Source organism: Anomaloglossus baeobatrachus, chromosome 11 (assembly GCF_048569485.1).
Source record: "Anomaloglossus baeobatrachus isolate aAnoBae1 chromosome 11, aAnoBae1.hap1, whole genome shotgun sequence".
Lineage (NCBI taxonomy): Eukaryota > Metazoa > Chordata > Amphibia > Anura > Aromobatidae > Anomaloglossus > Anomaloglossus baeobatrachus.
In genome coordinates, this window is record NC_134363.1 from 141,811,130 (window position 1) to 141,837,112 (window position 25,983).

At 44.7% G+C, this 25,983-nt stretch overlaps 1 protein-coding gene across 1 annotated transcript; it reads left to right on the top strand.

Moving 5' to 3' along the window:
- Positions 1-10,288: 10,288 nt before the first annotated feature.
- Positions 10,289-24,168, top strand: LOC142257278 (arylacetamide deacetylase-like 4). Its single transcript, XM_075329446.1, has 4 exons — positions 10,289-10,512; positions 11,893-12,115; positions 22,421-22,484; positions 23,405-24,168. Exons 1-4 carry the CDS (start codon positions 10,357-10,359, stop codon positions 24,159-24,161), a joined length of 1,200 nt encoding a protein of 399 aa, XP_075185561.1. The 5' UTR covers positions 10,289-10,356; the 3' UTR covers positions 24,162-24,168.
- Positions 24,169-25,983: the final 1,815 nt, after the last annotated feature.

The window sequence follows — 25,983 nt, forward strand, 5'->3', positions numbered from 1 at the left end:
AGCATGGTAGTGCCCGCTCATCACTAGTTACGAGTACTGAGTACCTGAGCATGGTAGTGCCCGCTCATCACTAGTTACAAGTACTGAGCACCCGAGCATGGTAGTGCCCGCTCATCACTAGTTACCAGTACTGAGCACCTGAGCATGGTAGTGCCCGCTCATCACTAGTTACCAGTACTGAGCACCCGAGCATGGTAGTGCCCGCTCATCACTAGTTACGAGTACTGAGCACCCGAGCATGGTAGTGCTCCCTCATCACTAGTTACCAGTACAGAGCACCCGAGCATGGTAGTGCCTGCTCATCACTAGTTACGAGTACTGAGCACCTGAGCATGGTAGTGCTCGCTCATCACTAGTTACGAGTACTGAGCACCCGAGAATGGTAGTGCCCGCTCATCACTAGTTACCAGTACAGAGCACCCGAGCATGGTAGTGCTCACTCATCACTAGTTACGAGTACTGAGCACCTGAGCATGGTAGTGCTCGCTCATCACTAGTTACGAGTACTGAGCATGGTAGTGCCCGCTCATCACTAGTTACGAGTACTGAGCACCTGAGCATGGTAGTGCTCGCTCATCACTAGTTACGAGTACTGAGCATGGTAGTGCCCGCTCATCACTAGTTACGAGTACTGAGCACCTGAGCATGGTAGTGCTCGCTCATCACTAGTTACGAGTACTGAGCACCTGAGCATGGTAGTGCTCACTCATCACTAGTTACGAGTACTGAGCACCTGAGCATGGTAGTGCCCGCTCATCACTAGTTACGAGTACTGAGCACCTGAGCATGGTAGTGCTCGCTCATCACTAGTTACCAGTACTGAGCACCCGAGCATGGTAGTGCTCGCTCATCACTAGTTACGTGTACTGAGTACCTGAGCATGGTAGTGCCCGCTCATCACTAGTTACGAGTACTGAGCACCTGAGCATGGTAGTGCCCGCTCATCACTACTGAGCTCCTCTCTGTGGAGTTGACCACATCAAAGTTGAATGTGCAGGGAAACGAGGAGACTGTAGAAGCCACATCTTGCAAAATTTTTAATGAAACTAAATGGCAAAAATTATTTTTAGCTCCAAATAAATGCATTTAAGTAGAAAATAAACAGGGATATGAATATAGAAAGCAAAGCAACAGAAAAGGTAATTACAATTCCCCACAAAATTGAAACTATAGCACTGCAAAGGAAGGGAAACGTATTTACCTGCCCGGGTCACAGGAGCTAACACTCTACAAGATGCATCTCACCCCACTGACAAAGGTGGAGGCAACACAGGTGCAAAATACTGATGAGACGACCACCCACAACCTGCAATACATGGAGGGGATGAGGGCTTAGTATTAGGAGTGCACACAGATAAGGCTTGTATAGGGCGCTGGTTATTTTCTATTATATCTATATGAATATATAGGCTTTGTAGCCCATATAGTCCTTAGCAAACAAATGGAAACTCTCCGTCCTCAGCTTGTCCTCTTGCGCCCCTTGTAATATTTTCCAGGAGGTCCCCGTCACCAGCCTCAGACCCGTGTGACCCTCTAATAAATCTTGGATTATCGCTTCCAGGTCCAACTTCTAAGGGATTTTCTGCACATATAATAGAAAAAAGTGGAATAGCTGCAGCCCTGACATTAACCATTCAGGAGCCAGGGAAAGCTGGGTGACAACCATTGTAGGATCTGTATTAGAAATCATAGTAGTTGTCAGCTTTACAATAGAGAATTACTGGGGGGCAAAGTTACATTTTGAGTATATAACAGCGTATGATCCTAAATGCAGCCTATCTGATTACATTACCATTACCCAATGGTTTAATATGTTATTTGGAATTATAATACATTTCTGATTACAAGATACGATCCATAAATATAAAATCCCTTTTTTATTTAAAGGGAAGGTATCGTAAAAAAAAATAATAATTTCCCTTTAAAGCCCAGTACAGACTGTGCAGGAGAAATTACCCTTTAATCATTTGTGGGTTTTGGAGCCCTCTAGTGGCAAAAAGATAAACTGCAGCCTAAATTATCTGCAGCATTATATACAGTATAACTAGTTCAAAAGTGTAAATATTTACACAATCCTATAACAATAAGGCAAAAACAAAATATATTTTCTAGAAACAATATTTATTTACACAAATTATATACACATTCATATTAAGAATTAACCATTTCCAGGAAATATTCAGGAATATGAACCTTTTTGATTACGATGTATACTTTCCTTTGGTTCCTGCGCCTCCCTGTTCCTGAGATATGACTCATCTTTCATTAGTATAAATCTAATCTTTTAGCCAAGTGGGTGTGGCCTCTAGTTCTATATGGGAATCTTCTTAAGGGCCACACCCACTTGGCTAAATACTAAATTTATATACGAGGAAGAAGGAGGTCATATCTCAAGACTGGAGAGGAGCAGGAACAAAAGAAAAATGATGCTAGAGTCAGGAGAACAGCGGCATTTACATCAGGTAAGAAAAATGACATATTATTATATTATTATATTATTATATATTGTATTATTATATTATATTATTATATATTATTACATTATATTATTATATATTGTATTATTATATTATTATATTATTATATATTGTATTATATTATATTATATATTATATTATTATATTATATATTGTATTATTATATTATTTTATTATATTTATGATCAATGACAAAGTCCTCTTTACATCTGAAGCGGATGATTTCCATACTGTCCATTTTCCTAATACCTGAGTCCTTTATGGCAAGTTACGTATATATAAAAATTCCTCCTGCTGCCACTAGAGGGAGCTCTCTGCATATGGATTTATTACAGACTGTAGCTCCCCCTGGTGGTGGATGAAGGAAGACAGAATTTCATCACATAACGATGTTACTTGTTTTCATTTAATCCGTTAACTTCTTAATTGGGGAGTTGAAAAGCCATAAAGGCCTAGTCAGAGCTAAATGGCTGTACATATCTGCAAACATTATGGCCTGGAGTCTCTTTTCACTTCTGCAACATGGTGCTGGCCCCGTCATTTACGGGATACCATTGGTGCCCATGCAGACCTTTTTGACTTATAATGGGGTCTGTTAGGGTGCCAGTGGTGCTCAAGCAGACCTTTTTGACCTATAATGGGGTCATTTAGGATACCATAGGTTCCTGTGAAGACCTTTTTGACTTGTAATGGGGTCCTTTAGGGTGCCATCGATGCTCATGCAGACCTTATTGACTTATAATGGGGTCCGTTAGGGTGCTTTGTGCTATGCAGACCTTTTTGACCTATAATGGGGTCCGTGAGGATGCCTTCGGTGTCCATGCAGAACTTTTTGACCTATAATGGGGTCCGTTAGGGTGTGATCGGTGCCCATGCAGACATTTTAATACTTGTAATAGGGTCCTTTAGGGTGCTATTGGTGCCATTGCAGACCTTTTTGACCTATAGTGAGGTCCGTTAGGATGCCATCAGTACCCACGAAGACCCTTTTGACTTGTAATGAAGTCCTTTAGGGTGCGATCGGTGCCCATACAGACCTTTTTGACTTGTAAGCGGGTCCGTTAGCATGCCATTGGTGCCCATGCAGACCTTTAATGGGATTCTTTAGGGTGCTATTGGTGCCATTACTGACCTTTTTGGCTTATCATGGGGTCCCCTAGGGTGCGATTAATGCCCATGCAGACCTTTTTGACCTATAATGGGGTCTTTTAGGATGCGATCTTTGCCCACACAGACCTTTTTGACTTATAGTGGGTTCCTTTAGGGTGGCATTGGTGCCAATGCAGACCTTTTTGACCTATAATGCTGCCCTTTAGGGTGCCCACGCAAACCTTTTTGACTTATAGTGGGGTCCTGTAGGGTGCGATCGGTGCCCGTGCAGACCTTTTTGATCTATAACGGGGTCCTTTAGGGTGCCCGTCACTGTAGCAGCAAGAATAGCTCTATACTAAAGGTAAAGGGGCTGGGTGAGGCAATCGCTTTGTCCCTACTGATAGCGTATCGCACTTTGTAGTGTCGCCCTTTATGGGAATTCTCAGTATCATTTGCATTGAAAATGACTATGAAAGGTAAATACAGGGCACATTCCTGCAGCTCATACAGGTATATACAGATAACACAGCGGTGACCTTGAGGAGTGGAAATTGTGGAAAAGTTCACAGGCGCCTTCAGGCCAATAAACCATGCTAATGTCTGTCTAAACCGGTGCTACAAACACGACTTAACATAGAAGTCAAAGCTAAATGATATATTGGGAAAAGCAAATTACCATTAAAAAGACATTGGTATGAAAAGGAGTTTAAAGAGATACCGTCCCTTTAAATGTCATTTTTATACTTCAATATTAAATGTGAAAATACGACACTTTGTGATATGAGCCAAATCTGCTTCTTCCCCCCCAGGACTGGTCTTTCATTCTAAAACTTCTCACTTCCCAAGTAAAAATTTGTAAAGAGTGAAGACGGAATATTAGATTACTGAAATAATAGATGGCAGTTGGTACTTATAAGGTTCTATGTAGGAGGAAGGGGGGAGGAGCTCTGTGTAGTGCCCATACCAGTGTCCCCACACTGTCCTGCCCCCCTCCCCTGGCGGGGACGTCAGTTCTCTCACCTGCCCGGCTGTCCTGTCTCCAAGAGTCTGTGTACACCTCACAGGCTTCCTAGTACTGCCCGGCCACACTCCTTTTTTTTAAAGGGACAGCACACCCTGAACCGGAAGTGCCTTTCAGGTCAGCTGAGAGGTTTCAGGTATTTAAGGTACCTTCCCATTAAGGGAGGTGCCTGGGCAATTAGTTACGTTGCTAGCTCTCAGGTCCTTAATGCTGCTGTTGCCGTTATTGTGCTACATTCTGCTGCTGATTTGTCACTCTATTTCAGTGCACTCTTTATCTGCTGCTGCTACAACCACCTATGTCGGCTGTCTGCTAAGATACCAGCTGGCACAAGTATTCATGCCGGTTGCTGCTGCCGTATCCATCCATCTATCCATCCCGGATGAATCCACAACTCTGCCTGCTGCTGATATCGCTACTGCTAGAGACAGTACTGTGTCCGTAGTACAAACTAATGGGGGTACTGCAGATCCCCTGGGGCTGTCCTCTGCCGGCTTCTTTCCAGCATGTGTACCTACTGCCACCTGCCACCAGTGAAGACTCGGTGGCCGGTACAGTTCGCTCCCCCAGGCAAGTAGACCCACTAATACACCCCATGAGCATAACACTCTGCCTCTAGCACCTCTTCTCTTGCGCCTTAAGGAATCAGGAGGGTCTGACAAGCAGTATGCGCCTCTGTGCTTCTCGCCACAAATCTGACTCCAGTCAGGAACTAGAGTAAGATTTCTGGCGAAACAAACACTACAATTCCTCATAACCCCGCCGCACCCCAGCTTGTCCCATTTTGGCAGAGCCGGGCGAAACTGGTCTGAAAAATAGAATTCGAGAATATTTTATAATCTACGGCCCACCAAGTTCAATTAATGGTGGAAAAGAATTTTTTTTTTTACAAAATTGGCAAAAAAAAAAGTGAAACATCACAATGAGAAAATCAATGCACTCGGCCTGAAATCCTTTGAATACGGGAATAAAAGAACAAATGCTCAATGTGTGAATGGTGAGGGAAGCCAGATCCCCTCGAAATATATCACATCAATCAGAGGCCATTGCACCCAGCCAGGGATTTCTGCAGTCGTCTTCTTGTCTACTAAAGCAATGTCCTGCAAGCACTGGAGCGCCGGTGGAGCAGTGCTGCGCTAATCTCCAGGACGGGACGGTGCACATATTGAGCACATATGTGGGAGAGGTCAGCCAGCGTCCTCCAGAATATCACTGACTTCACTGCTAGGAATCAGATTGAGATTGAATGACAATGCTGCAGAACGCCAAATCACCGAGGTGGAGTAAGGTAATGTCTGGCCCCGGCTAAAGCCGAAAACTGATGTGACACTATGTCTACCGGGCAGAGGAGAAATGCAGGCAGATATATCAAATTATGCTTTTTCTTTCTGTCATCCATGTGCCATCTGTGTGTACGCGTGGTTCATCCATATGTTTTCTGTGTGTCATCCGTGTGTTATCCATGAGACATCTGTGTGACACTTACCAGAAAAAAAAACCTGAATGACATGGAAATGAATGGTTTTTATTTGTTAAAAATGTACAAAGATAGATATACATACAGTGTGTCCACCCATATCCTGTCCACCGCCATCAACTTGAGAACGGCGGCAGCTATAGGCATAGAAGTGGTGTCTAGGTATAGTAAAGTAGCCATGCGCTATACAATGAAACTACCTATAGCACCACCTGGTGGAAAACAACGGAGTTGGCATTTTTATCTTGAAAACGGAACGAGATAGAGAAAAGTGAATTACAAAGTTGTAGGGCATCATCAATTCAATACAAATCGACACCTTGCATACAGAAATGCTATGATTAGAACGTGTAACACTCACAAGGCTGCGGACGTGAAGCGATACCTCATGGAGACCTTCCTACAAGTCATTGGGTATGGTGGCTGTGTGGAGTGGCCTCCACGCTCACCTGACCTGACCCCATTGGACTTCTTTCTGTGAGGTCACATCAAACAGCAGGTGTATGCGACCCCTCCACCAACATTGCAGGACCTACGACGACGTATCACAGATGCTTGTGCAAACGTGTCACCTGCCATATTGCACAACGTGCAGCAAGATACAGTATGCTGTGCAGAGTCCAGATGTGCATTGCCGCTGACGGGGGCCACTTTGAGCATCAAAGTTAAATGAGCGCCATATGCGTGACCAGCATTCAATGTTTTGGGGGGTCATAGGTTTCATATCATAGCATTTCTGTATGCAAGGTGTTGATTCATATTGAATTGATGATGCCCTACAACTTTGTAATTCACTTTTTTTCTCTATCTCGTTCCGTTTTTGAGATAAAAATGCTAACTCCGTTGTTTTCCACCAGGTGGCGCTATAGGTGGTTTCATTGCGTATCGCATGGCTACTTTACTATACCTAGACACCACTTCTATGCCTATAGCTGCCACCATTCTCAAGTTAATGGCGGTGGACAGGATATGGGTGGACACACTGTATAGATAGTACAACTATTAATGAAATAAATAAAAAAATAAAAACCGATGAAGGTAAACTTATGAGATCAGCTGAGTCACCGTGTAGAAACTCGTAACTCTGTACCCCAAAACCTCAATGACCTTCATCTGTGATCAACATTGAGGCCCACTGGTCCCTCGTCCAGTGTAGATGGCGCCTCTACCTGGTTAGGGTGGTCAGGTACCCTTGGAGGTCGTCCAGCACACAGGCAATGCTGATGCAGACGGGTTTTGAATGGTCTGAAATGACACTTGGTGCCTCTCACCTGCCTTAAATGTGCCTGGAGTTGTGTGACACTTATCATCCAGTTCTGCACAGCATTGTTCATAATGAGGTGGTCATCAGTGTGGATTTTGGTCAAAGGAGGTCCACTTCTCTGGCTTTCTGTGACTCTTCCAGTCTCTCTGTATCTCTGTACAACCTACGGGTGACACTCTAAGCTCAGTGGCCACTTACGTCTGAGAACATCCTGCTTTAAGCCTCACAATGGCGCGGTGCTGCTGATCAAATGTTAAGTGTCATCTTAGTCTCATGATGAGGAGAACTGTTTAATACCAAATCCAATTAACCCAAAGTTGATTGGTCGATTTACGGATCAAACACCTGTTGCAAAATGTTGCCATTAAGCTCCTTGTCAGAGAACAAAAATGTGTGCAAAAAGTCCTGAAACATTGAACAGTTGGACATGTGCATCCAAAAGATTTGAGAAGGTCACATTAAGTTCACCTGAAAAGGTCAGAGGGTATTGTAGGATCATAATGGAATTTTACTCAAAAGCCAAATATCCCTAACTTTTGTCAGTAGTGTTAACATTATACATAGAAAGCTGCTAATCAATGGTGTGGGTGGAGTTAAACACAGCTCAGCATTCTGAGCTCTGCTGGATGTACAGCAAAAATTGTATTCTATCACAACTGCTGCACCCAGTAATCCAAGTGATACATCACTGGAATCAGGGTCTCTGTCAGATTACATAGCAAAAGCCTGATAACAGATAACCTTTAACTCTTTAGCTCAATTTAGGACAAACAAATTTAAGTGTAATTTTCTTACTTGTTTTACCCAAAAATATATCTGGATAGAACATGTTGTAAATGGTGTTGCGAAACCATATCAGAACATAACCTGAAAGAAAACGATTCCTGCAATGATCCTATGACATTGGCTTTGCCATTGGTAAATCCTATGAAATATGTTAATACGTCCTGGGAAACAGACCGTACATTGTTATCTTCTCTGCACCCAAGAAGGAATTTGCACAAAAAATTCGGTGTAATCGCATTCCTTCACCGGATACTCAAACTGCTCCAAACAAGTGCACATTGAAATACATCAAAGACTATATTCATGTATTTTTGCATAAGAGGTTAAGCTTTTTGGTGCAGTCTTCTAGTTCCTGTATGATCTGACCCCTAGCACAGCTTGAACATTCCAATAACTTCTCGTTCCAGACCATCCAGACTTTAAGGGTCCACTTGAGATGGAAATGTTGCAGAATTTCCACCCAAATTTTCATATTGCAAAAGCAAATTACAGTAGTAAATGGATCTTCTGCACAGAGTTTTTTTTTTTTTTTTAATAAAGTGAATGAATATTCACCCTATTCCCCACCCAAAATCCCACCCATCTCTCTGAAGCTTGCACTGGTACTGACTCTCTATGCCTGCTGTACTGTGTCTCTGTACCAGGATTGCATCACAATCCTCGGTGGATTTCCTGAGCTGTGGGTAACAGCAGCATAGACATACACGCTGTCACTCTCAGATCCGGAGTGCCGCTGATGATTGTGGTGAACAAGAGCATGGTTATGTAAGTGAATGAATATTCACTCTCCTCAACTGTAATCCTGCCCACCGCTCTAAGTCCTGCACTGCACCTGCACTCTGCCTGCTTTATTACCAGTACTGTAATCTGTAGTCTGTGTCGAGCTAGGTCCTTCCCGGAGGGATATGTGGCTTTTTTCTGTGTTGAGGCTCCACAGACCTTTTTTGATTTTTATTACCAGTACTGTCAGCCCAAGGATTGCATCACAATCCTCGCCGACTCTCCTTAGCTGACAGTGACAACATGTATATCTGTGCAGCTGTTACATTCAGCCCAGGAGAGTCACCGAGGCTTGTGATGTGATCCTTGGGCTGGTAATCAGTACACAGGAGGCACAGTGCATGTGCCGTGAAGGACTCAGAGTGATGGGAGGGAGGAGGCCCACAATGGGGTGACAACTCCACGGGGTCTACTATCATAATCCACATAATGGGAGCGCAATGACTTAATTGTGGCTCTTGTGGCACTAATGAGAGTAATGGAATGATTTCTTTAAGGCCGCTTGACACGCTACGATTTATCTGACGATCTCATTAGCGATGTGACACGCCCAGATCGTAGTTACGATTTGCCGAGATCGCTCATAGGTCGTTTATTAGCGGTCACATGTAACGATTGCACAAGTGACACCAAATCGTTCAGCGATATATTGTTTGACCAAGGCGGTCGTGTGGATGTTGTTCGTCGTTGGCACGGTGTCAGACGGAGCAATATGTCTGCTGCGATCCACACGACAAACAATATTTTGAAAATGAACGACGTGTCAACGATCAACGATTTTCACCCTATTTGCGATCATTCGGAGTCGCACGTAGGTGTCACACGCAACGACGTCGCTAACGATGACAGAAGTGCGTCACGAAAACCGTGACCCCGACGACATATCGTCAGATAAATCGTAGCGTGTAACACCGCCTTTACTCTAATTAACAATCTTGTGCCTGGCCTTCTGTTTACTCCAAACCGACAAGCAAGAAAACATCTAATAAAACACAACAATGAGAACAACAATGAGATCAATGTTACCAGCTGGGAAAAAGTCTGCGTCCCTTAAAGATGTGGACTGTGCTTGGTCTAATGGGTCAATACTAGTCTTGAGTCTGCAGCCAACTCCTCACAACAGTATAATCAATTGATCACCGGTTCCAATCCCCTAGTTTTATAAATAAAAACTAGCGTAAAAGTGCAATCTATCAATAAATTTACTTTAGCTTACTTTTAATAAATTTACTTTATGTACTTTAGCTTGTACGGTATAGGATCTCTAGAGAGTAACACTTATTGCACTTGGATATTTGGTAAATTATATTTGACTATTATTACTACTATTATGTGATTGTATAGACCCTGCGGCACTTCTCCTTTAAGAGCTGGTACACTCCGAACCCTCTGTATTCTACGCTGCAATTATTGGAAACCTGGAAGTGAAAGAAAAACACAGACGACCAAAGCTGCAAGAATGCTCGGCCTAATCTGCATTTCTCTTGTGTTGTGTCTTCTGATATATTTTGGGATTACCTGGTATGAATCCTCGAAAGCGGAGTACCCTCCGGGGATTGCAAATCCTAAATTACTTCATACAATTCATAAATTTTTCATTGTCCCATTAATCTTGGTGAGTCCATAACGTGAATCTAAAGAATTTCTCAATTGTTTTGCTACTTTTTCTTTCTCCATTCTGTTACAGTATATGCACTTTATACTTTTAATGCCTGGGAAGTATATGACGCTTTGATACAATGTACAGTGTCAGTGTGCAGCTTGTATAACAGGGTAAATGTGGTGTCCGCTAAATAACTCCACACACAGGCATTAATGAGCAAGAATGAGTGGGATTACAATCTTATTTAATCTCCAGTCAGTGTGGGAGAAGGGGATACATTAAAGCTGACAGTGCTGTGAAAGAAGAGCTGCAGAATTGTTTGTAATGAGAGAAATGTATACTGTATTGCACCTGATACCATTTGTTTTGCCATATAAAGTACTGAAAAAATGACAAAAAACTCCATGTGGTGTAACATGTTTTTGTTTTCGCGGCATTCATTGTGCTGTAAAATTGACCTTTCAATAGGATTACTTACATCAGTATGATTATAAACAAAACAGGAGAATCAGGAGTATATGGTGTCAAATATATAATATATTTTATTGAAACATAGACAGTGATAAAGACAAACTCAAAAGTGACAGCAAATGAATGAAGAAATAGATCTGAAAACCCCTGCTGGCCATATAATAAATATAGAGAATCTGTGGACAGCAACAAGTGCTTATTTATATTGCCCGTAGGAACAATAATGGACAAAGTTAAATCACCATGTGTCCGCCCAAGCACAGGAGCAATTGATCAAAGATACATACCCATGGCCATCGGCCTCAAGGGAATCAAGTGTCGCCACCAACCGATCCCAAACCCCTACGTACGTTTCGCATTAGTAATGAAGAAGCGACGATCATGGTGGCTACCTTACATAGGCTATCACTATCAGGTTAATTATCTACATACCTGTAGTGGTCAGCTAAAATGTTAAGGTGTTTGAAATACAAGAAAGTAAAGTTGATAAAATCAGCAGCTTCTTGAGTGACAGCAGCTAAGGATCAAATAATATCTGGGGGTATTCATATGTATCTCCTCCCCCTGTTAGAATTAGCATAAGTATTATACAGTTGACCTTGCAGGACTTGAAGGGGCGGGACCTCAGCCAACAAAGCTGATATCAGGAAGCAACATTTTCTGTTGTCTGAGGCCCCGCCCCTTCTGGTCACATTATGACCTCACGACAGGTCCTGCTAGGTCACTCAAGAAGCTGCCGATTTTATAAACTTTGCTTTCTTAGATTTCAAAATCTAAACATCTGAGCTGACCACTACAGGTATGTATAGAATCAGCCTGATAGCGCCAGTATAGCACTGGCTTTAGGTTATATAGGAAAATCATGGTGATTGGTTCCCTTTAAGGTTATTTGCTTAACTTTTTATTTCCTTTGCTCTTCAGGGGAAGACTCTTGAGAAACTTGGAATATGGAATGTTGCAGGGCTTATTAACTTTTTACAAAAAATATCAATGCCTAAGCCAAAGGAGGATCCAGAGATTTTCACAAAAGACTTAGAATTTGGAGGAGTGGCGGTGAGAGTCTACAAACCAAAATCTCCTTCAGCTGGTGGTAGGAAAGGAGTCATGTTCTTTCATGGAGGGGGATTCATGTTTGGGAGTATTGGTAAGAATATTAAACCCTGTGGTTTAAAGACTGATCTACTGCGTAATGTACGTCCTTATCTATTGATTTATCTAATGGCTCATACACTCAGCTGTATAATGGCACGTATACATGATGTCTTTTTTACAGATGGGATTGGATCAGGCCTAAAAGAGCTCTCGGAAACATTTAAAAGAATGAACTATGCATTTTTATGCAAAATCGACTTGCTGACCTCTTTAGTGTTTTGAGCATGTTTTAACCACTTCTGCCTTAGGCCTCTTTCACACGTCAGTGATACTGGTACGTATGTGAGAGTTTTTATACGTACCAGAATCACAGACATACAATACATTAAAATCAATGGGTCTACGCACACATCAGTGATTTTTCACTGACCATGTCTCTGTGTGGCGTACACGCGTGTCCGTGATTTCCATACGGAGATATGTCCGTTTTTTTCTGGTATCACTGATGTCACACGGATCACACTATGGTATGATTCGTGAAACATGTACCAGAAAAACACGTACCTTGAAAATAAAAAGCTTTTTAAACTCATCCGTCTCCAGCGACGCTGTCTTCTGCCGCTGCGCTCTACAGCTTCCTGCCCAGCTAATTATTCTCATGAATAAGCGTTTTCCGCTTTAAAAACTCAGTGAGTTTGTCAGACTGAAGGAAATTTCTGCAAATATTTACAGCTGCACAGCTACCTCGAAAATCTGGACTTTGAAACCTAAGCGTTTGACAGTTTATGCTGTGGAATTTCTCTGCACCACGTAGACGATATATCATAAGCTATAACGTAATGCACAATGCTGCCATTGTTGGGCTCAACAGATTTTTCTTTGTCGCTCTATTGGGAGACCCAGACAATTGGGTGTATAGCTACTGCCTCCGGAGGCCACACAAAGCACTACACTTAAAAGTGTAAGGCCCCTCCCCTTCTGCCTATACACCCCCCGTGGGATCACGGGCTCCTCAGTTTTCATGCTTTGTGCGAAGGAGGCTGACATCCACGCATAGCTCCACTGTTTAGTCAGCAGCAGCTGCTGACTTTGTCGGATGGAAGAAAAGAGGGCCCATACTAGGGCCCCCAGCATGCTCCCTTCTCACCCCACTTTTGTCGGCGGTGTTTGTTAAGGTTGAGGTACCCATTGCGGGTACGGAGGCTGGAGCCCACATGCTGTTTTCCTTCCCCATCCCCTTAGGGCTCTGGGTGAAGTGGGATCCTATCGGTCTCCAGGCACAGAAGACCGTGCTCCGTCCACAGCCACTGGGAATCTGCTGGACATGGAGCTGAGTATCGTCAGGGACAGGGCCCTGCTGCATTAAGGTACTCTGTGTCCCCGTACAAATCACGCACACACAGACCAGCGTTGCTGGGTGTGTTAGTGCGCCGGGGGCAGCAGCGCAGCGCGCTTGTGCTATTACTCACTGCAGCTTGCTGAGTGAGTTTATGTATTAGGAACTGCCGCGCCGGCCGCTGCTGGCGGTTATTTTTTACACTGCGGTGCGGCTGGGACTTGTGGTGCGCCGGGGACTTCCGCGCTGGCCGTGCTTATAGGACGGCCGCGCTTATAAATCGAGTCCCCGGCTTTTGCGGCCTAGTTCCGTTTCGTTCCCGCCCCCAGGCCTGCCAGTCAGGGGAAGGGCGGGACGCTGTACAGAACGTCAGCGCCGAGGGCTGGAGTCTACTTTACATACTCCAGCCCTCACACTGGGCACAGTGGGACGCCAGTTTCCCGCACTTTGTCTGGGGCACGCCCACGGCCCGCCCCTCTTCACAGGACGCCGGCAGCCATTCCTGTTTGCAGTCTGAGTGGAGAAGGGAGACAAGCTCTGGGAGACCCAGACACGGGATTCTGGCGACCACACACCCGCTTTGAGCGGGCGGTAAGCGGCACCTCGGGTGCTGACCCCACTAGTGCCGAAGTGTTCATTTGTACTTTATGCTTGTATGCTATACATTGCACTGTACGGTCGCTATTCTTGGCTATATACCCTCCTAGATTGCTAGACAACAGCATGTCGTCCGCAAAAAGCAAGGGGGCCAAGGCACAGGCTTTCTATGCTACCTGTACCGCATGTAAGGCTGTTCTACCGGCAGGTGCCACTGACCCCCATTGTGTGCAATGTTCGGCCCCTGTGGCACTTGCTCAGCCGGGGCCTCTGCTAGAGGTGGCCCAAGGAGAACCACCTGTGAACACTGTCCAGGTGACAGGGACGGAGTTTGCAGTTTTTGCTGATAGATTGTCGGTGACTATGACTAAGATCCTTGAGACTTTGCAGTCCAGACCGGTAACTCAGACCATGGGCACTGTTGATTCAATGCTCCCTGGCCCCCCTCATTTGGAACAAATCCGTGCTCCGGGGGGGTCCCATGCATCCCGGGGTGAAGGCTCTGACACGGACGACAGTCCCAGACAGCCTAAGCGAGCTCGCTATGAGCGGCCCTCGACTTCATCACACTGGTCAGGGTCTCAGCAGGAGGATTCTCTGTATGATGAGGCAGAGGTAGCTGATCAGGATTCTGATCCTGAGACCGCTCTTAATCTGGATACACCTGATGGGGACGCAATAGTGAATGATCTCATAGCGTCCATCAATAAAATGTTGGATATTTCTCCCCCAGCTCCTCCAGTGGAGGAGTCAGCTTCACAGCAGGAGAAATTCCATTTCAGGTATCCCAAGCGTAAATTGAGTACTTTTCTGGACCACTCTGACTTTAGAGAAGCTGTCCAGAAACACCACGCTTATCCAGATAAGCGTTTCTCCAAACGCCTTAAGGATACACGTTATCCCTTTCCCTCTGACGTGGTCAAGAGCTGGACCCAGTGTCCAAAGGTGGATCCCCCAATCTCCAGGCTTGCGGCTAGATCCATAGTTGCAGTGGAAGATGGGGCTTCACTTAAAGATGCCACTGACAGACAGATGGAGCTCTGGTTGAAATCCATCTATGAAGCTATCGGCGCGTCGTTTGCTCCAGCATTCGCAGCCGTATGGGCACTCCAAGCTATTTCAGCTGGTCTTGCGCAGATTGACACTGTCACACGTACATCTGTTCCGCAAGTAGCGTCCTTAACCTCTCAAATGTCTGCATTTGCGTCTTACGCTATTAATGCTGTCCTGGACTCTACGAGCCGTACGGCAGTGGCGTCCGCCAACTCCGTGGTTTTACGCAGAGCCTTGTGGTTAAGGGAATGGAAGGCAGATTCTGCTTCCAAGAAATGCCTAACCAGTTTGCCATTTTCTGGTGACAGACTGTTTGGTGAGAGATTGGATGAGATCATTAAACAGTCCAAGGGTAAGGATTCATCCTTACCTCAGCCCAGACCAAATAAACCCCAACAGAGGAGGGGACAGTCGAGGTTTCGGTCCTTTCGAGGCTCGGGCAGGTCCCAATTCTCCTCGTCCAAAAGGACTCAAAAGGATCAGAGGAGCTCAGATTCTTGGCGGGCTCAGTCACGCCCAAAGAAAGCAGCCGGAGGAACCGCTACCAAGGCGGCTTCCTCATGACTTTCGGCCTCCTCTCTCCGCATCCTCGGTCGGTGGCAGGCTCTCCCGCTTTGGCGACATTTGGCTGCCACAGGTCAAAGACCGTTGGGTGAGAGACATTCTGTCTCACGGGTACAGGATAGAGTTCAGTTCTCGTCCTCCAACTCGATTCTTCAGGACTTCTCCGCCTCCCGACCGAGCCGAGGCTCTTCTGCAGGCGGTGTGCTCTTTAAAGGCAGAAAGAGTGGTGATCCCTGTTCCTCTTCAGGAGCAAGGTCACGGTTTTTACTCCAATTTGTTTGTGGTGCCAAAAGAGGACGGGTCTTTCCGTCCTGTTCTGGACCTAAAACTGCTCAACAAGCATGTGAAAACCAGGCGGTTCCGGATGGAATCCCTCCGTTCCGTCATCGCCTCAATGTCTCAAGGAGATTTCCTAGCATCAATAGACATCAAAGATGCTTATCTCCACGTGCCGATTGCTCCAGAGCACCAGCGTTTTCTACGCTTCGTTATAGGAGACGAACACCTTCAGTTCGTAGCCCTGCCTTTCGGTTTGGCGACAGCCCCAAGGGTCTTCACCAAGGTCATGGCAGCAGTAGTAGCAGTCCTGCACTCTCAGGGTCACTCTGTGATCCCTTACTTGGACGATCTACTTGTCAAGGCACCCTCTCAAGAGGCATGCCAACACAGCCTGAACGTTGCGCTGGAGACTCTCCAGAGTTTCGGGTGGATCATCAACTTTTCAAAGTCAAATCTGACCCCGACCCAATCGATAAGATACCTTGGCATGGAGTTTCATACTCTCTCAGCGATAGTGATGCTTCCGCTGGACAAACAGCGTTCACTACAGACAGGGGTGCAATCTCTCCTTCAGGGCCAGTCGCACCCCTTGAGACGCCTCATGCACTTCTTGGGGAAGATGGTAGCAGCAATGGAGGCAGTCCCTTTCGCGCAGTTTCATCTGCGTCCACTACAATGGGACATTCTCCGCCAATGGGACGGGAAGTCGACGTCCCTAGACAGGAACGTCTCCCTTTCTCAGGCGACCAAGGATTCTCTTCAGTGGTGGCTTCTTCCCACCTCATTGTCAATAGGAAAGTCTTTCCTACCCCCATCCTGGGCGGTGGTCACAACGGACGCAAGTCTATCAGGGTGGGGAGCAGTTTTTCTCCACCACAGGGCTCAAGGTACGTGGACTCAGCAAGAGTCCACCCTTCAGATCAATGTTCTGGAAATCAGAGCAGTGTATCTTGCCCTACAAGCCTTCCAGCAGTGGCTGGAAGGCAAGCAGATCCGAATTCAGTCGGACAACTCCACAGCGGTGGCATACATCAACCACCAAGGAGGGACACGCAGTCGGCAAGCCTTCCAGGAAGTCCGGCGGATTCTGACGTGGGTGGAAGACACGGCATCCACCATATCCGCAGTTCACATCCCGGGCGTAGAAAACTGGGAAGCAGACTTCCTCAGTCGCCAGGGTATGGACGCAGGGGAATGGTCTCTTCACCCGGACGTGTTTCAGGAAATTTGTCGCCGCTGGGGGATGCTGGACGTCGACCTAATGGCGTCCCGGCACAACAACAAGGTCCCGGCCTTCATGGCACGGTCTCACGATCTCAGAGCTCTGGCGGCGGACGCCTTAGTTCAAGATTGGTCGCAGTTCCGGCTGCCTTATGTGTTCCCACCTCTGGCACTGTTGCCCAGAGTGCTACGCAAGATCAGGTCCGACTGCCGCCGCGCCATCCTCGTCGCTCCAGACTGGCCAAGGAGGTCGTGGTACCCGGATCTGTGGCATCTCACAGTAGGACAACCGTGGGCACTACCAGACCGGCCAGACTTGCTGTCTCAAGGGCCGTTTTTCCATCAGAATTCTGCGGCCCTGAGCCTGACTGTGTGGCAATTGAGTCCTGGGTCCTAGCGTCTTCAGGATTATCTCAAGAGGTCATTGCCACCATGAGACAGGCTAGGAAACTAACCTCTGCCAAGATCTACCACAGGACGTGGAAGATATTCTTAGCTTGGTGCTCTGCTCAGGAAGTTTCTCCCTGGCCATTTGCATTGCCTGCCTTTCTTTCCTTCCTGCAATCAAGGTCTGTCGCTCGGCTCCCTTAAGGGACAAGTCTCTGCGCTATCTGTATTTTTTCAGAAGCGCCTAGCACGACTTCCTCAGGTACGCACGTTCCTGCAAGGGGTTTGTCATATCGTCCCTCCTTACAAGCGGCCGTTAGAGCCCTGGGATCTGAACAGGGTTCTAATTGCTCTCCAGAAGCCGCCTTTCGAGCCTATGAGGGATGTTTCCCTGTCTCGCCTTTCTCAGAAAGTGGCCTTTCTAGTAGCGGTCACGTCTCTTCGGAGAGTGTCCGAGCTAGCAGCGCTGTCATGCAAATCTCCCTTCCTGGTGTTTCACCAGGACAAGGTGGTTCTGCGCCCGATTCCGGAGTTTCTCCCTAAGGTGGTATCCCCCTTTCATCTCAATCAGGATATCTCCTTACCTTCTTTGTGTCCTCATCCAGTTCATCAATGTGAAAAGGATTTGCATTTGTTGGATCTGGTGAGAGCACTCAGAATCTACATTTCCCGCACGGCACCTCTGCGCCGCTCGGATGCACTCTTTGTCCTTGTCGCTGGTCAGCGTAAAGGGTCGCAAGCTTCCAAATCCACCCTGGCTCGGTGGATCAAGGAACCAATTCTTGAAGCCTACCGTTCTGCTGGGATTCCGGTTCCCTCAGGGCTGAAGGCCCATTCTACCAGAGCCGTGGGTGCGTCCTGGGCATTACGGCACCAGGCTACGGCTCAGCAGGTGTGCCAGGCGGCTACCTGGTCGAGTCTGCACACTTTTACCAAGCATTATCAGGTGCATACCTATGCTTCGGCGGACGCCAGCCTAGGTAGACAAGTCCTTCAGGCGGCGATTGCCCACCTGTAGAAAAGGGCCGTTTTTACGGCCCTATCATGAGGTATTATTTTACCCACCCAGGGATTGCTTTTGGACATCCCAATTGTCTGGGTCTCCCAATAGAGCGACAAAGAAGAAGGGAATTTTGTTTACTTACCGTAAATTCCTTTTCTTCTAGCTCTAATTGGGAGACCCAGCACCCGCCCCTGTTTTTTTGTATACACATGTTGTTCATGTTGAATGGTTTCAGTTCTCCGATATTCCTTCGGATTGAATTTGCTTAAACCAGTTTATTGGCTTTCCTCCTTCTTGCTTTTGCACTAAAACTGAGGAGCCCGTGATCCCACGGGGGGTGTATAGGCAGAAGGGGAGGGGCCTTACACTTTTAAGTGTAGTGCTTTGTGTGGCCTCCGGAGGCAGTAGCTATACACCCAATTGTCTGGGTCTCCCAATTAGAGCTAGAAGAAAAGGAATTTACGGTAAGTAAACAAAATTCCCTTCTTTATTTTTTTTCTATTTGAATCTGACATAAAACCAATCATAGCAAATTCCATCAGATTATGTTTGTATACACATATGAGTGTGCTGCTCCTAGGTGGCATAATCTCTGTACACATTATGTCCATCAGAGAATCTGTAACAAAAAGGAGATGGCTGGACTCTGTAGAGCTAAGATTTGTGTAACAGGGAATATGGGAATATAGACTGCTATGAAAAACATGCAAAACTTTAGATACTTAGCATACAAAAATGGCCAGTTTTATGTGAGCCCAACAGCCAACGACAATGCGACCTTTTATTGTTGGGTCCCTATCAAACTAATGCCTCTCTTTGGGTTAAAAAACCTACAATTTATGGACAGGATTTCAAAAAGTATACAAATTTTATTAACATGATACCAACAACAAAGTATATCACATGATTAGAGACGGATATCAAAAATCACACAGTAAAAAATCATTACCCCTTAAAAACACAGAAAAGCGAGTGTGAAACGCGCGTAGAGGTGCTGGGCAGTGTGGTTCTACAGGTAGTGGTCTTTAAACAACTTCCAAAATTGCCTCCAGCAGTCACTAGGCTGTGTCCCCCCCCCCGTCTTTCCCCACCTCCCCCCTTTAGGGTGATAGGAGGGTATGGCATGTATTTGGGGATCTTGTATTGACTTGAATGCTGGCAAACCCTGATATGATTATAAATCCATTGCAGAAATGTATGCTCTGACTCATGTAATCCGTGGTGGTTCCTCACATGTATAATTTGTATGCATCTGCATGGTGTGGTAATTTAATTACCAGCATTTCTTATGCCTGCTGGAGTGTCAATGTTCCTATGATCATCCCTGATGTATTTGGAAATATATTCATACACCTTTTTATTGCCACAGTATATTATACTGTTGGCCTTATGAAATTATTCTTGTTGTAAATTTTGGTGTATGCATATATCTAACTTTTTGACCACTACAACATACTAACTCTAATGCCACACTGTCCCAGGATTTTTTCTGTGTTTTTAAGGGGTAATGATTTTTTACTGTGTGATTTTTGATATCCGTCTCTAATCATGTGATATACTTTGTTGTTGGTATCATGTTAATAAAATTTGTATACTTTTTGAAATCTTGTGTAATTGTTTCTCTGATGCACTACGTGATTACGCAGGTCTAATGTAGGTTTATATACTCTGCTTGGTGGACATGCATATATAAAATATGGATTTCTATTTCCGCTTTTGGATTTATAATTCATGGACAGGAACCTGCAAATGGAGAATTAAAATAGTGTAAGGCTAAAGAGCAGGAGTGCTCAATCAGAAGGCATGACCTGTAATCTAAGAAAAAGACTGATGGCACATCCTACGTTTCTAATGGGAACATGTGCAACCTGAACATGAAACATAGTAACAAAAAGGAGACAGCTGCACAGTGCTAAGAATATGGGAATATAGACATGCATTACTGCTATAAAAAACATGCAAATATTGAGATACTTAGCACACAAAAATGGCCAGTTTTATGTGAGCCCAACAGCTAACAGCAAGGCGACCTCTTTTTGTTGGGTCCCTATCAAACTAATGCCTCTTTTTGGGTTTGCACCTGTTCACATTAGAAAGGTATGATGTGCCATCAGTTTCTTTCTTAGATTGTCAGAGAATCTGTGACCTACTCTACAGGTGCATGAACTCTAATTCTAAAAATGCTAAATCCAGACATACATATAGGAAGGAATTTGGTTAATGAGTTTTTCAGCTGCAAAATGTTTTACCCAACTCCTCCATAAACATGCACCTGTCTTGTCTTGAAAGTTGAGCTCCACTACCTTCCCTTATGTCTTCTGACCGTAGTTGGGCTCCACACCAGGTCTTACAAGTGGTACTGAATTCCTTAGTGACATCATCTCGCAAAGCCTTTTAAGGCTCTCTTGGTCACACCCCTCTCCATGAGAATTGAGATAGTAAAAGTGTTTAGTTGCTGTTTGTTTGGAGTTTTCCACTATCCAGTGCCTTCTGTTACTTTCCTCTTTACAAAACCCTGGAGCTTCTACTACAATCCCTCAGACAATTGTCTGGCTGGATGTTTATTATGTGGGATCTTTTTGTTATATTATGACAACAGCGGGTTTTTTTTAGCCATTTACCATTCTCCTTCCATTAAAAACTTTGTTTGTCAATGGTTAATATATTATTTTAAGATACTTTTATGGCAGTCACACCATCATTCTACCATGCATATAGACCTGATGCTCTTTCAGCCAGGGGACACCCAAACTGATCACCAAACAACCACTGGCCTCTCATACAGTTTAGAGTTCCCACACATTTGCACAAAGCAGCATGTGTATAGCATGTAATACATTGTTTTTTTTTCTTCTAGCGGCCTTCAGCTCAATCTCGAGCCATGGCGACTTGATAAATGAATGATCTCTAGGAAGATCGATCTTGTGCAGCCTAGATAGGTCCACCAGGGTCTTCTCCACCGTTGTCTTGGTTTTATCAAGCCATCGGGCTGCTGGTCTTCCTCTTCACCTTGTTCCTTACTGTAATAAGTGCTTATACAAAATGGGGTAATCTGCTTAACATAGAAGAGATCAACCAGGCTTAAAGAGGACCACCCACCAGGATTTTCCTATATAAAGTAAAGCCAGTGCTATACTGGCACTATCATGCTGATTCTATACATACCTTTAGTTGTGAGATCGGATGTATACTTTCTGAAATACAGGCAACTAAAGTTTGTGAAATGCACTGTTATTTGATTTTTAGCAGCTACAGAATATCTAATACGTGGGTCGTGTTTTGCTAATTATTCCTGCCCCTGTCTGCTGCCTGTCCTTCCTCCCAAGTCTCTGTTATAAAAGGGGGAGGAGGGAGGAAGAAAGGACAGGCAGGAGCAGGAATAACTAGCAAAACACGACCCATCTATTAGATATTCTGTAGCTGCTATCAATCAAGTAACAGTGCATTTCACAAACTTTACTTGCCTGTATTTCAGAAAGTATACATCCGATCTCACAACTAAAGGTATGTATAGAATCAGCATGATAGCGCCAGTATAGCACTGGCTTTAGGTTATATATGAAAATCCTTGTGGTTGGTCCTCTTTAACACAAAAGGAACAGTATGAACAATCGTTTCATAGAGGGTTCATCATGGTGGCAGACCACTTATTTGTAATCAGGTGTTAGGAAACCTTTGAACCCGCTTACAATCTTTTGAAAGAAGTGTTGTCTTGTGACTCATATTGTGCAATAGATAAGAAAAAGGAAACCCCCAGTTGCAAATATATGGTACCCAGCTTTTTCTTATAGCTTACAGCATCTAGTATCATGAATTTAGGGGTAAATATAATGTATCGTCATGGACTTTTTTTTTTTAACAGGTTCTATTATAGAAGAATGCATCCTGATAACTAATGTCTTGTTTATTTGGTTTAGACACCTATGACGCTTTCTGCCAATACCTGACGACGAATTCTGGAGCCGTGGTTGTCTCTGTTGGGTAAGTTGACAACGTGGAAAACAAAGGCTGTTTTTCCCATGCATTTTAACTAAAATAAAGTAAAAAAGTTGTTGCCTGCTTTAGACAACTTCTATGTATGTACAGAGGATTTCCAAATCGAGACCTCTAAAGCCTGCTTTACACGTTACGATTAAGCATACGATATCGTATGCGATCGTACCCGCCTCCATCGTATGTGAGGCACGTTCAATTTGTTATATGTGCCGCACATACGAGTAACCCCCCCCGTCACACGTACTTACCTTCCATACGACTTCGATGTGGGCGGCGAACATCCACTTCCTGGAGTGGGAGGGACGTTCAGCGTCACATCAACGTCACGCGGCAGCCGGCCAATAGAAGGGGAGGGGCGGAGATGATCGGGACGTAAACATCCTGCCCACCTCCTTCCTTCCGCATTTCCGGCGGCCGCAGGTAAGATCTGTTCATTGTTCCCGGGGTGTCAGACACAGCGATGTGTGCTATCTCGGGAACATTGAACAACCTCACGTTCAATTTTTAGCAATTGAACGACGTGCATGCGATGAACGTTTTACCGTTCAATCGCAATCGCACGTAGCTGTCATACGCTACAATATAACTTACAATGCCGGATGTGCGTCACTTACGACTTGACCCCGCCGACACATCGTAAGATATATTGTAGCGTGTAAAGCATGCTTAACACTTAGGGCAGAGACTTGCTACAAAAATATCTCTACATCTGAGGGATCGGGCTTGACCATGGCTCATTTGTATTGAGTTGTACCTCTTAATTAATTAATAATACCTTATGCAAATTGCATACAAATTATATGAAATGGATAAAGATGTTAAACAATGCTTATGATGGGCTGTATTATGACTTTTGTTTTCTAAATCATAAAGATCCAATAACAATTTTTGATTGATAAGTTTAGGTATCGCCTGGCACCGGAACACAGATGCCCAGCTGCATTGGATGACTGTGTCTTGGCTACAGTTCACTTTCTGAAGACGGCGCAAGAATATGGAGTTGACCCTTTGTCTGTTATAATATGTGGAGACAGTGCCGGGGGCAATCTTACAGCTGCCGTATGTCAAGCTCTTGTGGGTAGATCAGATCTTCCAAAGCCTCTTGCCCAGGTGATGATATACCCAATGGTCCAGATGGCGGACTTCAATACACCCTCCTACCAACAAAACAAGATGGTTCCTTTGGTATTCCGAGATGATGCTCTATACTATTTAATTACCTATATAGGTGGCGACCCTTCTTTGTCGAAAGAAATGATAAAGGGCAGCCATGTTCCTCCAGAAATAAGACAAAAATTAAGTAGGTGGTTGAGTTCTGAGGAATTTAAGGACAAAGGCTACAAACCTCACATCATGGCACCATTTAATAAAGACATATATGTGAAAGTTAAGAAAGCTCTTGACCTTCCATGTTCTCCATTGTTCTCCGATGATGCTGTGATCCGGCAACTACCACAGGCCTACATACTAACATGTGAGTTTGATGTTCTCCGTGATGATGGGTTACTCTACAAGAAACGTCTGGAGGACAATGGAGTCCCGGTCACATGGTATCATGTTAAAGATGGTTTCCACGGAGTTGTTGGCTTTTTTGATAAGTCTGATGTGCTATCTGGAAAATTGGCTATGGATAATGTTATTACTTACATTAAAAACCTTTGAGACCTTGTGTGGTGAACATCTTCCATTTTCTGACTTTGTTATAAGTAGTGATGAGTGGATTTATCTGCAGAGCATCGAGTTTAAGTCGAATTTCACGTAAAATCGAACAATTCGAGATTTGATTTGTGGTTTGTAAAAATAAACCATAAAAACTTGCCCTGCACCATTCCCCACGCTGCTGCAACATCAGAAAGCAGACTCATGACATGTAGCAATGCTGTGCGAGCTTTGCCATAATGCCCTGTAGGTATGATACCCTACAGATTATCATATCTTGTACAGTTGGGTTCAGTACTGGGGCCATCACAGATCAGCAGGTCACAGTGGAGTACAGTTTGTACATTATGAACAATGGGGGATAAGTTGGAGCTATGGGGGATATTATGGAGCAATGAGGAACATTATGGAGCAATTAGGTGGTGATTGTGAGATTGTGAAAGAGGGAATAGTATAGCATGGGATGGGGGGACTATATGCAGAGAGGCAGTGTGGGGGTATATTTTGTAGAAGGGCAGTGTGAGAGGATATTTTGGAGATGGTCAGTGTGAGGGGGGAATCATGGAGAGGGGCAGTGAGTGGGGCAGACATTATTGAGAGAGGCAGTGTGAGGCAATACTATAGAGAAGGCTTGTGTAGGGGGATATTATGGAGAGGGGCAGTGTTCGTGGGAGATCTAATAGAGGGGGGAACTGTGTAGGGGAGATGTTATGACTAGTCTGGATAAAAGATGAGCAATATCTGGGTGCTGCAAACAATGAGCTTCCACAGGGGGAATGGAAATGAGTTTATATAGTATTCACAATCACAACGCGTTTTTGGGATAATTGGTGCCCTTCATCAGGAGAGGTTATGGAGAGTGGTATTATGTGGGTGATATATTATGGAGGGGGTCATTATGTGCCCACATTTTTTATTGCTGAGTCAGTATTTTGGGGCAAAAAAAGTTGCAACCCTAATGGAAAACCACAGCAGCTAATAAGGGATTTCAAAGTCCAAAATATCAGAGTGGCCTCCATGTAATGCTGTCGAAGTCAATATGACTTCTTTTTTGTAAGAGCTAAGGCCTCATTTAGACATCTGATATTTCCGCTTATGAGAAAAACTGACTGATTTTTTTTTAGATCACACTTTGATCAGAGTGTGGTCAGTGTCATCAGTTTTTCTCGTACGTGGGGGAAAAAAAAGTTTCTCCACCTCTTCCATTCTGACAGTCCTCAGTTGGATGGCATCAAAGTGCTCTCCAATTTTTTTCATGGACACAGACTTGCATTGCCATTTTTGATCAGGACCTTCAGATAACAATTGAACGTCTCCGCAGACCACACAGTCTGAAAAAAAACAGACATATGTATAGCCCTATGGACTATAACAGGTCCGAGTGCTATTCGTGAAAACCATGGATAGCTCTCGTACAAGAAAAACTGGACGTCTGAATGAACCCTAAGTAAAAGATCATTATTTTTTTATCACTCTTAGGCCCCCTTCACATTTCCGTGTCTCCGATACTTGTGACATCCATTTTGACTTTTCAAATGTACTGGAGACACAGACACATGTAGACCCATTAATATCAATGTGTTTGCACACACAATCGTGTTTTGACATGGACTATGTGTCCATGTGGAATATACACGTGTCTGTGTGCTCCACACGGTGACATGTCCGTTTTCTGCCAGGAGCACGTGTGTCACACTGACCGCACACTGATGTGATCTGGGTGACATCAGTGTCATACGTACCGGAGAAAACACAGGTGACCTAAAAATATTTTTTTTATATACTTAGCTGCCTCGGCTGTTACTTCTGGTCCCGCTCATTATGC

What these genes read in the sequence shown, in the direction of transcription:
- LOC142257278 (XM_075329446.1), top strand. Translation starts at nt 10,357, where the DNA reads ATGCTCGGCCTAATCTGCATTTCTCTTGTGTTGTGTCTTCTGATATAT. An exon ending in TCATTGTCCCATTAATCTTG is followed by an intron (nt 10,513 to 11,892) that starts GTGAGTCCATAA and finishes TTTGCTCTTCAG; the next exon opens with GGGAAGACTCTTGAGAAACT. An exon ending in GCCGTGGTTGTCTCTGTTGG is followed by an intron (nt 22,485 to 23,404) that starts GTAAGTTGACAA and finishes TGATAAGTTTAG; the next exon opens with GTATCGCCTGGCACCGGAAC.